This window comes from Protopterus annectens, chromosome 12.part0, assembly GCF_019279795.1.
Source record: "Protopterus annectens isolate FY-2018-M chromosome 12.part0, PAN1.0, whole genome shotgun sequence".
Lineage (NCBI taxonomy): Eukaryota > Metazoa > Chordata > Ceratodontiformes > Protopteridae > Protopterus > Protopterus annectens.
In genome coordinates, this window is record NC_056746.1 from 1,257,832,169 (window position 1) to 1,257,848,964 (window position 16,796).

The window sequence follows — 16,796 nt, forward strand, 5'->3', positions numbered from 1 at the left end:
AAGTGGATGCTCTTTCTTTCAGTTGGAAAAATCTTCATGTGTATGCCTTTCCACCTCTGCCTCTTCTTCCAAAGGTGCTTCTAAAGGTCAGACAAGACAAGCCAAGGATGATTCTAATAGCTCCAGATTGGCCTCGCAGCACTGGTACCCATTACTGAGGAGTCTGGTAAGGAAGCCTCCATGGCCTTTACCCTTGATTCCACACCTGTTGTCTCAGAGGGACGGTCATCTGCTCAATGTCAAGCTTCACTCTCTACATCTAACAGCCTGGCATATTCTGTTTTGAAAGACAGCAGGTCTCAGCTTCCTCAACAAGTTTTAAATGTGATTATGGAAGCCAGAAGACCTAGTACAAGGAAAGTGTACGCAGAAAAATGGAAGAGATTTTTGTTTTGGAGTGCAGCAAACAATTTGGAGATTACTGAGCCAAATTTGAGTGTGGCTCTTCAATATCTTACTGAGTTACTGGACAAAGGTTTGTCTTTCTCTTCCATTAAGATTCATGCTGCAGCAATTTCAGCTCACTATGATTGTGACCCACCATTGTTCTGCACTCACTAGACATGCACATACAGCTCAGATACTATCTAGACCATACTAAAGCCTTCAGGAAAACAGACCAACTGCTGGTCAGCTTTGCCCTATGGTCAGAGAAGCCAATTTTCAAGTAAAACATCTTCAAATGGATATCAGACTGCATCCATTTCTGCTACAGATTTCATGGGAAATCACCACCTAAGTCTGTTCATACCCATTCCACTAGGGCAGCCTCCACTTCCACAGCATTTCTGAGAGGAGTTCCCACCAGGGACATCTTGGAAGCTGCAACCTGGACTTGTGTCCATACCTTTACTAAGCATTACCACCTACCTCTTTTCTCTAAGGCAGGGTTTGCCAATGCAGTTTTGCAGGGCATGCTGACCCAGACTTAGGTCTATTACTAATCCTACCACCCCTGTCCTCAGCTTTGGAAGTACTCTCACAAGTGATGACTGCAACAGTGAAACATGAAGAGCATAGTACAGTTGTGTGTACACTTATCATAAATGTAGATGTTCGAGTGTATTCACTGTTGCAGTCCTGGTTTCCCTTCCTCCTTCCCCCTTATATCCTCTTTTCTTAGGGAGACATAAGCTTCTTATGGTTGCTTTTTGAACCAGGTCCCCCTTACCATATTTCCTGGACCTTCTGACTGGTTAGGGCAAGAAAAACTGATGTAATGGCGTCAGCTGCCTTGCTTTATAGCACTGACGACCTGACATCAGTCAGCAAGAGACAGCAGCCGACGCAGAAAAACATTGAGACTGTTACTCGGGCCATCTGAGGGCTACCACAGCAAGGATAACCCACAGGTGATGACTGCAACAGTGAATACACTCAAACATGTACATTTATGGTAAGTGTACACAACTGTACCTTTTGACATATTGCATGAAAATTTTAAATTTAAAAAAAGCTTCTGAACATGGAAGTCTAAATTACTCCTATTGTATTTATTGTATTAATATACATTACATCAGTCTGGGGTCGCTCTCTAATTGCATTTCCATGAGTAAATATTTATGAAACAATTGTATAATCTCCAGCTTGTTAAGTTAATAGTTGCCAAACTGTTCTAAGGGGAAGAAATGGCTGGTAGGGCTCCCTGTCATCCTTGGAATTGGAGTGTAGCCTACAGGAGGGAAGTGTGATGGACTAATTTGGGCTTGGGTAGAGGTCAGTGACAGGAGGTAATGGGGGGTGGGGGTGCTGAATAATGCCCAAAAAGTAAATTCATTTTCTGGCAGTTCATCGCTTATGTGGCATTTGACTGTCCATCACTGCTTTTTTCTCTCTCTCTGGTTATGGATAGTTAATTCAAGTCCTGATCAAGCAGTGTACCCATGACCAGCCCAGGTGCCGGCTCAGGTGAATGTAAAAGCTTCAATGACACATATTGAAAAGAGTAGAGGAGCTTCAGCACTCTGGCCATATTACCTCTAGTATTACAAGTACCACCTTGTGTTCCTGCTGAAAAGATCTATTATCCTAGTGGGAATTTCCTGGTCAACAAAGGGTACGTAAATAAACAATAGATAAATTTCACATAATTTAACTTTGTAACCCTTGATAAAAAGGCTGGGGGAGCAAGAGTTTTATTTTCTGGGCTCCATCCATATAAGAATCTCTGTGATCACAATAATTGCTGGGGAAATTAGAAAATTTTGATGGAATGGTCCTTTGATGAACACCGGACTGTAGTTACATTGTAGTTATTGTATGAACTTAAAAAATGTGCATTTGGTTAAATAGTTCAGCTGTAGTGTCAACATAAGACGTGATTTTGAAGACTGAAATGTTTGTATGTTAAAATTGCAGCAAAATTTTGGCTAACTAGGAGGACTAAAATCAGTTAAGTATTGAAAGTTTCAAAATACTACACATCTTAAATGAAGTGACTTTTCTGTTGTGCATTTCTTAGGGAAAATAACATTGAAGAATGTGGTCTCGAAATGTTTTTCTCTGTCGATAAAGAAATTTTAGGTGAGGTCAAGAGCCATGAACTGAAACCTGGTGGCAGCAATATTCTGGTGACTGAGGAGAATAAAGAAGAATATATTAGGTATGTGTTTAAGGACTGTAACATCATTATTTTTTTTTTTTAAAACAAGTTTATTGTTTTAACATACAAGAGAAATATCATAACAATTTTATACAAATAATTAAAAATGGGTATTATTATAATATTCAACAAAACAACTAAAGTATTTACAAAGACATCCACTACAATCAGATCAATTAATTAAACTAAAATACTGTGCTATTGAAATTAAATTCTAACAAATTTTGTAAATTATCCCATACAATAAAATGTGATGTTTTTCTAGTTGTTCTCATTCTAATTGTGCTTATTTCCATATGACACATTATATTCATAACATTTTTAAATTCATTGAACGAAGGAGGTGTATCTGAAATCCAATTTCTAGTTCTTATTTTCCTAGCCACTGCTAGGATAGACCATAACAAGGGAAGCTTAATCTTTTTAACACATTGAGGTACAGGTGTGTTGAATAATATAAGAGACTTAGAAATAATGAAATTATCTGTAAAAGAGCCTGCAAAATTCATTAATTGACTTCCAGTATTCTTTCAACTTCATACAGTCATAAAACATATGAGCCCAGTCAGCATTAATTTCTACATTACATCTCTTACATAGATTATCTTTATTATTAATTTTATTCATCATCAAAGGTGTATAAAAGATCTATGTAAAAATTTCCATGTATAAAGTCTCAGACAATGGAAGATGTAGTTCTATAAGCAGATTCCAATATATATTGTTTATCTTGTTGAGTTGGTGGGTCCCCATTAATAGAGGTGAAATAATTCCAGTATGAATCTACATTGTAAAAGTTTCTTGTCTGATAAAGGTAAACTTTCATATATACATAAAATTATCAGAAACTTTATGCTGTAAATTTATTATCAAGTAATCAATCAGTTTTGGAATAGATTCTTTAACTGTTATAGACATTAGATCTATTCTATCAATGAGATGTTGTCTAAAGATCTGAACCTCTAACCAGCAAGTTTCTCTTAGATCAAATTCTTGTTTTAAGAAATCTAGATTTTTAACTTTATTATCAGATATCAGCTGATACCAGTACTTTAGATTATTATCTATAGCTAAATGAGCTCCTTCAGAAGTAGATGACATAAGCATACCCTGAGTATAAATTATAGGAATACAATAAAATTCCATTCCCTATACTTAGGGTGCATGAATATAAAGTTACGATAACTAATAATAATATTTAATGGGTAACAGACCATATGTTTAGGTGTAATAGGTGAAGTACAAAATTCCTTTAGCAACCACAACATGGAGTTATTTATAATCATATTTTTATGTGTTAAGGAGATTTTCATGAAGTGCATACTAATTAGCTCCCAATAATCTTTCCATTTTGCGACATATGACCGATCTATTAATAAAGTAATAACTTTTATAATAGAAGAGATAATATATAAATTAAAGTCTGGAAAAGAAATACCCCCTTGAGACCAGCTATTAGTATGTTTCTTTAATGCAATCCTAGGTCTATTAGGTGCCCATAAGAAATTTAACATTAGTGTATTCAGTTTCTTGATAGTTATTTTTGTAGGTGAAAGTATTATTGATTGTATTAAGTATAAAATCTTGGGGAATATTATCATTTTAATAATTGTAAGTCTCTCCTCCATAGTAAAAAACATATTATTCCAGGTATTAAAAAGATTTTGTATATTAAGAAATGTAACATCATTATTGATGGAAGCTGGCTTTCATACGAACAACAGTTTGCTCAGTAGTGGTGAAATGTGTTCCTTGATAGCATTTATTGTGTGTTTAAGTTATTCAAGCAGGTAAAGTAACATCAGAAAAAAGAAACTTATTTATTTAACCTACAGCTTTTTCCTTGTAAGCATCAAAAGTAGCTAGTGCCGTCTCTTCATTAAGATTTTTTTTTTAAAGTACTGCCTAAAGCTTTTGCTTGGTTATTCCAGACTGTTCATTTAAAATTTCCATTGTAAAATGTGTGTTCCATGGTGTGGAGTTGATAGTTTTGTTAATTGTCCCCTTTTTTGGTATTGCAGGATACCAAAGTAACTTTATCCACATGTCATGCAGGATTGTGCATCATAAAGCAACAGTGCAGTCACTTTACAAAATGCACATTACATGATGTTTATATAGGTTCATAGGTGCATACTAGGCTATCTGCCCTGGGGCATTTATAAACCTAGCCCGATTGTATTTGGCTTATGCCACCCCTTGATTTGAGTATACTGTGCCCTTTTTAAAGTTTAGTTTACTGTGCCTCTGTCTAATAGTGACACGGAAGTAATCCCCGGGACAAACATACGATCCCCCATCCACTCATCAAGATTCTTGAAGAGAGTCAGTGAGGTGCTCTGCCTAATAGGGAAAATAATATTGAAGAATGTGGTCTCGAAATGTTTTTCTCTGTCGATAAAGAAATTTTAGGTGAGGTCAAGAGCCATGAACTGAAACCTGGTGGCTTTTTTTTTTTACCATGCTTTCCTTCTGGTTTCTTAGGTAGCACACAACACGTGGAATGGTGTATGTCTTGTTAGCATAACTGAGTAGAAGATGTACTAAGTGACCTTTAAGAGTTGCCTTAATAGGTATTCATTAATGATATAATTAGTACACTTGCTAAAAAGGCACAGGAGGCCTCACATTACTTTATCCTTGGTTGCATAGTTTCACTGTAATCTTCAGCTCCGTTTCCTACACTTTTTCCCCTCATCACAGCTGTAAAAGTCTTTCTACTACATAAAGCATTCATGTTTTTCGCAACACATCATACCTTTTCCCTTGATCAAACTTTTAGTATGCCTCATACAAAGAAAATACAATTCCATTAGTTCTCCTTGTTCCTTTTTTCCACAGGTAATTCAACAGAATGGGTATGCATCTACACTAAAGACTTTGCACCATATTGCTTTTCTTTTAAATTTCACATTTTTCCTTTAAGTAGTTGTTGCAGCATCTGCTGCATCAGCTGGGACCGTATGGTCTACTTCTGCAAGTTATCAGATAAATGAAGGGCTTGTGCATGAAAGATTGAACTTCTGATGCTTCTGGATGTGAAACAGAATTGAGTTTGGGAGGAAAGGGATACATTATGCACATACGTTAAGTTTTTTCAAGAAACAAATAATTTGGCCACTTTTTTTATCTGAAACAAAAGAGACCATATAAATCTGCTTAATCCATTTACTGCTAGTGCTGAAAAAGCTGTAGCTGTACTGCTATCGGGTGCTTTGAACTCAGTTTTGATACTAAGCTAAATTAAATTTCCCAAAATAAAAGTTGTGAAAAAAGCTGTATTTGATTAGCAAGAGGGTAACGAAAGGATTGATATTTCTTTAGAGCAGTAATCGCAGTCAAGAAGTTATCCTTTTAGAAATGTTTCCCTGATCTTTTTAAGATAGGGTTTTCTTTAGTCATCATCTTGCAGAGAAAGAGAGTAGAACTGTTTCACTAGCTGGTTTGATACTTTTGAAAGTATTAGCCTGTTCAGTGGCAGCCATTTTTGTAGCAGTAGACTCTACAGATCTTTTTGGTGTCCAGCTTCAGACAGACTTATTTTACAAATTTCTATTTCCATTGTTGTTCCCATTAAGGTTGTAGAACTGCTAACAAAAGTTGCTGTGTAGCTGGTTCATCCTTCTGCAAATCTGGCTTTTCAGACTGTTAATGAGTCCAGTTGTGTCTTAGCTTGAGACTTTGAGTGTGTGCTATTTAATAGCAGGTCTGTACTAGAGGTTTGTTTATAGCTTTACATAATTTTACATTGCTTGGAGACCAATTGTTTGGTAGTACGTGCTTTAAAGTAGATTTTATTCAAATGTTTGTGACATTGTCTGAGGTGTAGTTTACAAAATCATGAGGCAGCATACCTGATTTTTAAAATGCACTTTGCAAAATTACTTTTATTGACACACTGTATCGTGTACTCAGAGCTAAATTTCCTGGTATGTTTTTTTAATGTCCTTTTTTTTATTATTTGAAAGATTAATTTTTAGTCAGATACACAGTTATCAAAACTTGAAGTCATATAAGAAGGAATTTTACAAACTTTCTTACCTTTGGCTGTGGGTTTTGGCATGTGCACATACATTTGTATGTGTGGGTACTGTTCAATTAATTGTGGATTTAATTCATTCATTGAATGCCACTTTTGGGGTTCAGAGTTGGTCGGGTGCAGATTGTCAAGTGGAAGAGTGATTGTATTATTTTTGTTGAGTTAAGGTAGCGAGGGTGGGTTGCTAAAAATGAAAGTTTCAGCTTTAGAGCTATGTGTGAGAATGTGTACATGCACAAGTGTTCTTGGGTAATGTTTGTGTGTGTCTGTCTAGTCTGCAGGCTTAGATTTATGTTTGTGTGAATGTGTCTTGTCTAGCTAGCAAGCATGAATAAGGTGGGAACGTTCTAAGTCCAGCCCTTCTCTTGTCCCCTAAATCCAACTCTCTAGACATTAGGTCCTCTATACACCATTTCCTTAGTACACTATATAGATAATGTATCTGGGAGTTAGTGATGTTTATCGATCAAAAAGGATACTGCCTCCTTTTGTGATCATATTTTTTCGGGGATTACATTTTTTGACACTTCGGCTAGTTTGTGGGTTTGTTGCAGTGATATTTTATTTGCTGTAAATTCATATGACTGTTCATTATAAACTTATGATCTAATGTCAATTTCTGTATGTCCCTCAACGTATGAGTTCGGATCCAACACTCTGATCTGGCTCAGCCGTTACTGTAACTTGTGGTCACCAACAAACTCTCAAGCTCCTTTCCTACATATAATGCACTATGCCTAACATCCTTAGTCTCTGTTGAAGCCTCGTCATCGGTTTTGGATCTCTGATGCCTGTCCTTCTCATTTTCCTTGCGTTTTTTTTAGAAACTCCGGTTGGCTGTTCCGACGGCATTATATAACTGAATTTTTGGCCAAAGTAATGAAAAGCAAAATCAAACTGACGCTTAGCGTGTTGGTTGAATCTAGCACAAAACCGACAGCTAGCAACGTTATGATCAGGGCTTAGGCAAGGAATACAGTAAGAATGAAAATCCTTATGAGGTATTTGCTTACCACAAGAAATACAATTAAGTTTTTCTGACATCGGTCAGGAGCAAGAAAAAAGTTTCCCCAATGGGGTACATAGCTTTAATGAAGACTTCGGATCTGAAATTCGGCTATGAAAATCTCAGGAGTCAGTCGACCGGCACTTGCGAACTGCTTTTGCTTCGGGCACCGCACGGCAAGAAAGACAGAAGAAAATGGCGTCTGCTGCATCTTTTATACCCCTGGCGCACTGACATCAGGGAAGAGGCGACAGCAACCGATGCCGGACCTAGACTTTGGAATTCAGGCCACTGCGGGTAGCCTGCCAGCAGGATAACCCAAGCGTAATGACTGCAACAGTGAATACACTCGAACATCTACATTTATGGTAGGTACACAACTGTACTGTGTGTGTGTGTGTGTGTGTACTGCTTATTGTTTGAAAACTTAGATCAGGAATGTGACATTTGCAGTGGCTTCTACACAAGAGCCTTAACAGGAAGAGTAAACAAATAATATTGAAAGGTTTATTGCTCCTTTATCTCAGGCCATCACTGGAGTTCAGTCTCCAAAAGCAATATCCAAGGACCCTTCAAAAAGGTCTAGGTCTTCAGATTCCATGGCTTCAACTTTGTCTGAACCAAAGAAAAAGAAAAAAATCAGATCCAACCATCCTCAGATCCAATAAGGTATCTGGCAATGTCCTTCCTCCAATCTCACACGATGCACTACAGATGAAAGTCCCCAGATCCTAAGCCATTACCTCACAGGGTGTATTCACCCAGCATGGGTTTGTACCATCCAAGGTGGCCCTCTCCCTTTCTTGAGCAGCACTCAAGAACTCCTTCAGTGGTGTCCTTTCATTCCTCCAGAAGTCTCAAGGAGGCAGATGTGGAAAAGATGATGAGATTCTTCACTGAGGAATTTCAGAAGGGAGTCTTCATGGTTGATACCCTCTCATGTCAGGAACATCGTCCAACACCTCCACCTCCTCGTCTGACCCAACCTGTATTATTATTCCTTGAATCTGAGAGTTCCAGGTCCTTCTATGTCAGATTCTAAGAGAACTTTGTCTTTGGATCCAACTGTGGTCTGAGTGCATTGGCTCCGATAATGTCAGATCTAGATGACTCTTGGAGCTGGAGCTTCCGGGTCAGATCCGAGGGGATAGCATAGAATCTGTGATTTTTGGAGCTGTCTGTTCCTCTCAGAGATTCGGTGTTGGACAGCTCAAGCTCCGGCTTCCACATCTGGTAGACCGCTCTCAGAGCGGAGGGAGATGGCAAGCCAGAAACTCGTTTTCTCTGCTCTGTGGGCTTCCCTTTCTCCAGAGCAGTTTGTCTTTGAGGTTGTGAAGAGGGTTTTCTGTGTTCCTGCAGGTCAAGCGGGTCCTTGCCCCTCGGATCCATCTTCGACATCTCTGCTGACTTTGCACTGTGATCCTCAGCATTGTACTTCACTGGGACAGCCAGCCTGTAGCTTCCATACCACCGAGACTGGTATTATCTGTTTCAATACTTTTCCATTGATCCCATCGAAGTCCCTGAGAAGAGGACATGCAAGAGGGAGGCACTTCGACTCCTCCCAGGAGTCTGTCAAAAGGATACCAACTTGGATGAGGGAGAAAGATCTCCCAAATAACCACCCGATGACATTTTATTTGAAGACTTTCTTGAGATCCTTAAACAGAAGGGTGGTTGGGCTGCCCAAAATCCAACTCCTGAAGAGTTAGTATTTCTGGAAGCTTTCGGGACTGGACAGTCTTCCTGCTGATGAACCCGTTAATTTGATTTCTAGGCAGGCGTGGAAGGAACCTAATATGATGGAGCTGATCACCAAGAGACCAGACAGGACTCTGTCTCCACCAATAGGAAGAGAACATTGGAGTAAGGGAGTGCCAGTTGATGCATTGGTCGTAGCAGCAGCTGCAAAGAAGGAACTCATGGAACGGAGTTCTACTGTCCATCCCCCTAATAGAGAATCTAGGGAACTGGACAGATTTGGCAAGCGAATGTATGCTTCAGTGACATTTGCTGTCTGATCACTGAACTACTTTAGTATATTTCATGAGGTTGGAAAGGGATTTAATCAAGGAACTTTCAAAGTCTCTTTCAGGGCCACTACTGTGGAGGCTCAAACTTCTGTGGCCTCACAGTTGGCTACCCTTCCATCTACTGCAGATTCGTCATTGAGCCTCATCTTGAATACCACAGAAGGCACCTCAAGGGCTACAGTTCAGGCATTTCCATCAGGGGGCATGCCTGGATGTGCCAGTGTGATTTTGCGGAGCCCTTCAAGTCAACTTTCAGTGCTTCTTTTGACTGTTCTTTGTTTGACCCTACAGTAAAAGACAACTCTCCAGGTGTGTGAAGGATGGAAAGACCCTGTCTGCTGCAGGCGTATATTTTTTGACCTGTCAACAGACCTTTTCCAAGAGTCTTCGTGGAGATCAAAAGACGTAATTTAGGAAGTCTCAGGATCCTTTCAAGGATACATGTGGAGGTAGTTCCCCCAGAGGCAAAGGAAGGAGCGATAATGACAAAACACGCCCGTGTGACTGAGGGTCTAGAGATGCATTGTTCGATAGACCCAGTCAGTGCTCCTGAAAGGATCCCCATTTTGTCTTCCTCTGGAGGCAGTTGGGGGTCATTTATCTCTGCACCAGGAAGCCTAGCTAAACATGTCAAAGGATATTTGGGTGCAGAGTCATTTCCAGAGGTTATATTATTGCCTTTTCCCTTCTACTCCCATTACCCAGGAAAATCCCCAATGTTCCACACAGAGGGAAGCAGCAGCACTTGAAATTCAAAAGCTGTTAGAAAAGTCATCCAAGAGGTCTCTCCAGACCAAATAGAAAGATTCTTTAAGAAAACAGGACTGGAAACCAATTTTAGATCTTAGTGTGATGAACAAATCTCTTCGGCACACCAAGTTCTGGATCGTCACAGTTCAATCCATTCTGCCCTTTCTGAGCAAGGATGGCTGGATGTGCTCAGAAGACTGTCAGGATGTGTACTATCACATAAAAATAAGCAGACAATCCAGAAGGTACTTATACTTCCAACTAGGAGCCAGTCATTTCCAGTTCAGAGCACTGCCTTTTGGCCTCACCCCAACCACCAGGGTATTCATCAAGTGTATGGCAGTAGTAGCAGCTCACTTGAGCCTGCAGATATTCTGGGTGTTACCATATTTGGCCCATTACAGCTCTGACCTCGCATCATCTGGTACAAGCACGAGACCAAGTGTTGCAGACTTCTTCAAATCTTGGAATAACCATCAATCACAAGTCACAATTACAACCGACTCTGGCATTAGAATTTATAGGAGCAATGTTCAACACTGTATGTATGGTAGTATCTCTTCAACTTTTGAGAGTACAAACAATGAGAAATCAGGTCAAGAAAATAATTTGCAGTACCGAAATTTCAGCCAGGTTGATGCTACAAGCCCTGGGATCAATGTCAACAGCAATAGTCTTGGATCCTTTAGCAAGATATCACATAAGAATTTTGCAGTGGATGCTACAAGCCCAGTGATCAATTCTTTCTCAACCCATGTTGGCAAAAATAAGTAATTCAGGTATGCAAACGGTATCTTTCCTGGTGGATGTAGTCACAACAACTGTTGCTAGGTTGTCCTTTCATTCTTCCTCCTCCCAAGGCCACAGTGACCACTGATGCTTCCCAGATTGGGAGGGCATATTCTGCAGAAGACTGTCCAAGACACTTGGTTCCTTGAGGAGTCCAACTTTGCATATCAGTCCTGTGGAAATTAGAGTGGTGCTTTTGACATACTGCAAGCTTTCGAAAACTCTCTCCCTCTTAGAATGATTGCAATTCAAATGGACAGCATGTCAGTAGTTGGGTACATAAGGAGGAACCAGATCTTACCCCCTGTGTTGAGAAACCCGATGGTGTGGTAATGGGTGATTTGTTCCAACAGCTTTCTATTTGGAACACGTATTACGGGGAAGTCCGTGATAGCAGACACATGGAACAGGTTCATCTTACTACCTCAAGAGTTGTCTGTCAGCAACAAAGTGACGGACATGATTTTCCATCAGTGGGACCAGCCATGATGCAATCTTTTTGTAACTCCCCTAAACAAGTGCAGCAGCAGCTTTTCCCTAATCCCCCCTCCGGGGGATACTGTACTCCATGATAGGTCCCCCAAGTCTTCAATATGCTCATCCCCCAGCTCCTTTAATTCCCAAATTCCTCCAGAAAGCAACCAGTTTGAAGAACAATGTCATTGTCATTGCACCTTACTGGCCTCGACAAATGTGGTTCCCTTCCTTTGGCCTCATCATCTGTACCCACCTTGGATTCTGGATCCAACTCTAGATGGCCTTGTCTCCCCAACAGGTATCATTCACCCAAACATATCAAACCTCAAGCTGACTGAATGGTTTCTCCAATTCCATTGATAGCCAGGCAATCTATTAATGTTAAGTTGTCTCTCTCGCCTTCATTCTTGCTGGTTTCGGCTCCGACTCGGCCATTTTCTAAAGCTCGAGAGCTACTTACTGGCTCGAGGCCTCCCTATATCTCACAATGCCTGACGCTAGACCCCCAGATCTCGTTTGCCACTTCAGCTACAAGGTTGCGCTTTACTGGCTCAGGTAGTATTCATCTTTTTGTAATATTACTAGTTAAGCTTTTAGTGTATATTTTTCAAGTTTCTTGTTTAGAGTAGTAATGTAGATTACTTTTTCCTGTGTTTTCTGACCCTTGGGAAACTCATTTTTACTTAGAGAGTTTCTCCCCCCCTCCCCCCCATCTCCCTAAATAGGCCGTTTAAATTAGTGGCTATCCCCTTCCCTTTTAAATTGTTCCAGTAGGAAGTAGTGTTTAGCCTTTGTAGTCTAAGATAATAGTCTCTTAGTTTTGTTAGTATTGTTGCCTTTAGTTTTTTCTGTGAAGGTGTGGGTCTACTGTGTGTGTGTGTTTTTTTTTTTTTTTGTTTGCACTAGTCTAACATTCATCCATCGGTATTCCTTTTTTCTTTAACATGTCAAAGGATACCAAGGTATCAGGGTTCAAGAAGTGCGACTCGTGCTGTCAGAAAATGTCTGACAGACTGTCGCACTTCTTGTGTTTATTGTTTAGGTGCCCTACACCTGCAGGACTCTTGCTCGGTATGTCATGTCTTTAGTCCGAGTAGGAGCGTAGGAACAAGATGATTCTCAGGGGGTTACTAAAACGTGAGGGGTCTCCGGTGAAGTCTCAGCCAGCGAAAAACCCTAATCCCACCAAGCAGTCGGCTCCCAGTACGGAGCCGTCACCAGGTGGAGTGTCTGCTTCTGTATCTAAATCTCTCTCGGCTCTGACCTTGGCGTCGGAGCCGTCAGGGAGTCGTAAGCGATCCCGGTCGCCATCCTAGAGTCGATTCGCTCGGCTCCGGGATCACCTTTGCTACAGTCTGAACAGAGCCATCGGTCCCACTCTTCTCGGTCCTCGAGGCTATCCGATCATGACTTGGAGAGAGTGGTTAGTAGACTCCTCAAATCGCACGCACTGGCTAAAATGTTAACTAGCCCTCCTCATCAGGCTGTGGCTGTTCCTGTTTCTGAAGTAGTTCCTCCTCCGACTCCTCCTGTCAGTTCTGAGCCGGAGCTTGTTGGGGCTCGGATCCTGGAAACGGCGCCGATGCTTCCCCTTTCGGCTCCTTCGTCAGCTCCGATTTCTTCAATGGTTCCGTCCTTGGAGGGATCTGGGCGCCGAGACTCCCTCGATGGCTCCGAGGGGGCGAATGGCATCGGACCCTTTTCCGACCCCGTTCTCCCTCTTGGAGCCTCGGCGCAGGTAAGCTTGGCTCCTACATCGGCCTCGGAGCCGTCCCTTTCGGTGCCGGAGAGGATTCCTGTCTCTTCGGAGCGGGGACCCTCTTCTCTGCCGGACAGGGGCGCCTTCGAGGTCATGACGAGCGTGCTGACTTCTGAGTCTGCACCTCAATCAGCCCCTTCAGTTCCTCCCCTCAGGGTGCCTGCTTCGGTCTCTGCCCCTCCTCCAGACCCCAAGCGAGGGGATCAAATGCTCCAGGTCACCCCACTGGGTGTATCTTCCTCTTCCAAGGTCTCATCTGAGATTTCAGAGGAGCCCCCTTGAAAGAGGAAATGTAAGAGGAAATATGTTGACTCCCCAGAGTCTATCACGTCAGATACTGACTTGGAGGATTCGGAAGGGTCCCCAAGATCCCCCTCTGAAGATGTCTCTTTCTCAGACATCCTTGAAATCCTTAAGCAGAGGGGGGAACTGGTCTGCCCTTAACCCTTCTGAGGACGAGTCGGTATACTTGGATGCGTTTGGTTCTCGCCCCTCCACCTCCTGGGTGTCTCCGCCCTTCGATCCATTGATGGAAGTAGTGGCTCGGAAGGCTCGGTCAGCTCTGGACACACTGGAACCAACTCCCCACAGGCCCACTAAGTTTTTTACGGCCCCTCAAGATAAACAGTTTTTGACTAAGGGTGTTCCCGTTGATGCCATGGTGGTAGCAGCTGCCACGAAAAAGGAGTTGGCTGACACTTCTATACCTGTCCATCCCCCTAATAAAGAGTCTAGGGCGATGGATAGATACGGGAAGTGGATGTTTTCCTCAGCGACCTCCATGCGGTCCCTGAATTATTGTGCCACTTCACCTGTCTTCAGAGGGATCTCCTCAAGGAGCTAGGAGATACCCTGCAAGATCCATCAGCTGCGGGGGCTCAAGACAAGATAAACTCCCAGCTGGCATCTCCTAATTCTATCGTCAGCTCCTCCATGCAGCTCATTTCGTATGCGGCTGATGGGGCGAGTAGGGCCGCAGGCACAGGCGTGGCTTTGAGAAGACATGCCTGGATGCGGTTATGTAACTTCGCTGATCCCTTCAAGGCGTCCTTCACCAACATCCCTTTTGATGGTCTGGCTCTGTTTGGACCTCAGGTGAAAGATACCCTTACCAGGTGTGAGCAGGAAGGCAAGACTCTCTCTGCCGTGGGAGTCCGTTTTTCCACTCCCTCTAGACCATACCCTAAGGGTCAGAAGAGTGGAAAGATGTGGTTCCGGAAACCCCAGGGAGCCGTGCCTGACATACGTGGCGAATTTCCCTCCAGAGGCAGAGGAGGGAAAAACAATAGACGCCACCCGCGGGGCAGAGGGCGTTCGCAAAATCAGGGCAGCAGAGAATTTTTCTCTGACAAGCCCTTCCAGCACCCCTGAGGGGCTGCCCGGCTGTCCGCCTTCTGAGGCAGTCGGGGGAAGGTTGTCTCTGTACCCAGAAGCCTGGTGTCTCATCACTCGAGACAGATGGGTGCAGTCTATCATATCCAGAGGTTACGAAATCCCATTTGTCCACACCCCCTTAAAATCAAACAACCCCATCCCAGATGTTCCACCCAGTCTAAGGGAACAGGCAGTACAAGAAATTTCAAGACTGCTAAAAAAACAGGCCATTCAACAAGTCCCAGCAGACCAGCAAGGACCCGGAATTTACTCAAAGTTCTTTTTGGTACCAAAAAAGACGGGACTGGAGACCCATTTTGGATCTCAGCAGACTAAACAAGTCTGTTCAAAGAACGAAGTTCCGGATGGTCACGCTTCAGTCCATTCTACCCTTTTTTTGGGTCAGGACAATTGGATGTGCTCCATAGATCTTCAGGATGCGTACTACCACATCAAAATGGACAGGCGTTCCAGAAGGTTTCTCTGCTTCCGGCTTGGAGCCAGTCATTACCAGTTCAGAGCCCTGCCCTTTGGTCTCACCACAGCCCCCAGGGTGTTCACCAAATGCATGGCAGTGGTTACCTCTCACCTGAGACGGCAAGGATTCCAGGTGTTTCCGTATCTAGATGACTGGCTCCTTACTGCTGCCACCAGACATCAATTGCTGAGAGCCAGGGATTATACTATCCAAACATGCTCCAACCTAGGTATCTCAATAAATTTCGAAAAGTATGCATTGTCGCCTTGTCAGTCTTTAGCCTTTATAGGCGCAAGATTAAATATGGAGGATCTGTCTGCTAGACTTCCAGTAGACAGAGTGGCAGACATTCGCCGACATGTACAGGTATTATTAGGATGCAGAAAGATTCAGGCCAAATTCGTCCTAAAAACCTTGGGTCTCATGGCAGCAGCGATCATATTAGTTCCCCTGGCTCGTTTTCACATGAGGATTCTCCAGTGGATGCTTTTCACCCAATGGTCCTTTCAACAACTTCCTTTGTCTCACAAGATAATTACACAATCATGCAAAGACCACTTGGATTGGTGGATGGTCTCTAAATCAGTAGCCCAGGGCAGACCATTTGTCCTTCCTCCTCCAGTTGCCACGGTGACCACGGATGCCTCCCTGATCGGGTGGGGGGGGGGGCATTTTCAGGGCAGGACTGTACAGGGCACCTGGCAACCCCACGAGTACCACTTGCACATAAACGTCTTGGAGATGAGGGAGGTGCTTTTAGCATTGCAAGCTCTTCAGAACTCTCTACCCACTGGGACCATTGCAGTTCAGACAGACAATATGTCTGTAGTGTGGTACATCAACAAGCAGGGCGGAACCAAGTCCTATCCCTTGTGTCGAGAAGCACTCAGACTATGGCAGTGGGCGGTCTCCTGTCAACGGTTTCTGACAGCAACGCACATCCCTGGAAAGTCCATCGTCATAGTGGACAGGCTAAGCAGAGCTATTTTCATGCCTCACGAGTGGTCTCTCAATCGGACAGTAGCGGACAAAATCTTCCACAAATGGGGTCAGCCTTGCTGCGACCTTTTCGCAACTCCTCTCAACAGCAAGTGCGACAGTTTCTTCACTCTCTTCCCGGACACTCCCCCAGAGACGCTCTAGTTCACGATTGACCTCAGGGACTTCTGAATGCATTCCCACCCTTTCCCCTAATTCCCAAACTAATTCAGAAAGCTACCGTGCTGGGGTGCAGGATGATCCTCATTGCCCCCTACTGGCCTTGACAAATCTGGTTCCCATTCCTGCATAGTCACCTTCTAGAGCAGCCTTGGAATCTGGACCCAGTTCTGGACCTCTTGATCCATCAGTCGGGCAGGCTGCATCAATCTCTTCAGTCTCTCAACCTCACTGCTTGGTTGCTCCACTTCCAACCTTAGCCAGGCTTCCCAGTATTTCCCATTCAGTGCATGAGATTATCCTTTCTTCGCACAAACCTACAACCAGGGAA

At 42.8% G+C, this 16,796-nt stretch overlaps 1 protein-coding gene across 4 annotated transcripts in view; it reads left to right on the forward strand.

The window, feature by feature from the left end:
* Positions 1-16,796, forward strand: part of ITCH (itchy E3 ubiquitin protein ligase) — a 2,580,358-nt gene that overhangs the window by 1,854,051 nt on the left and 709,511 nt on the right. For all 4 annotated transcript variants that reach the window (XM_044090275.1, XM_044090277.1, XM_044090278.1 and 1 more), the window contains exon 19: positions 2,462-2,602. In XM_044090275.1, coding sequence (XP_043946210.1) covers positions 2,462-2,602 — 141 coding nt within the window. The remainder of the gene's footprint in view (positions 1-2,461; positions 2,603-16,796) is intronic.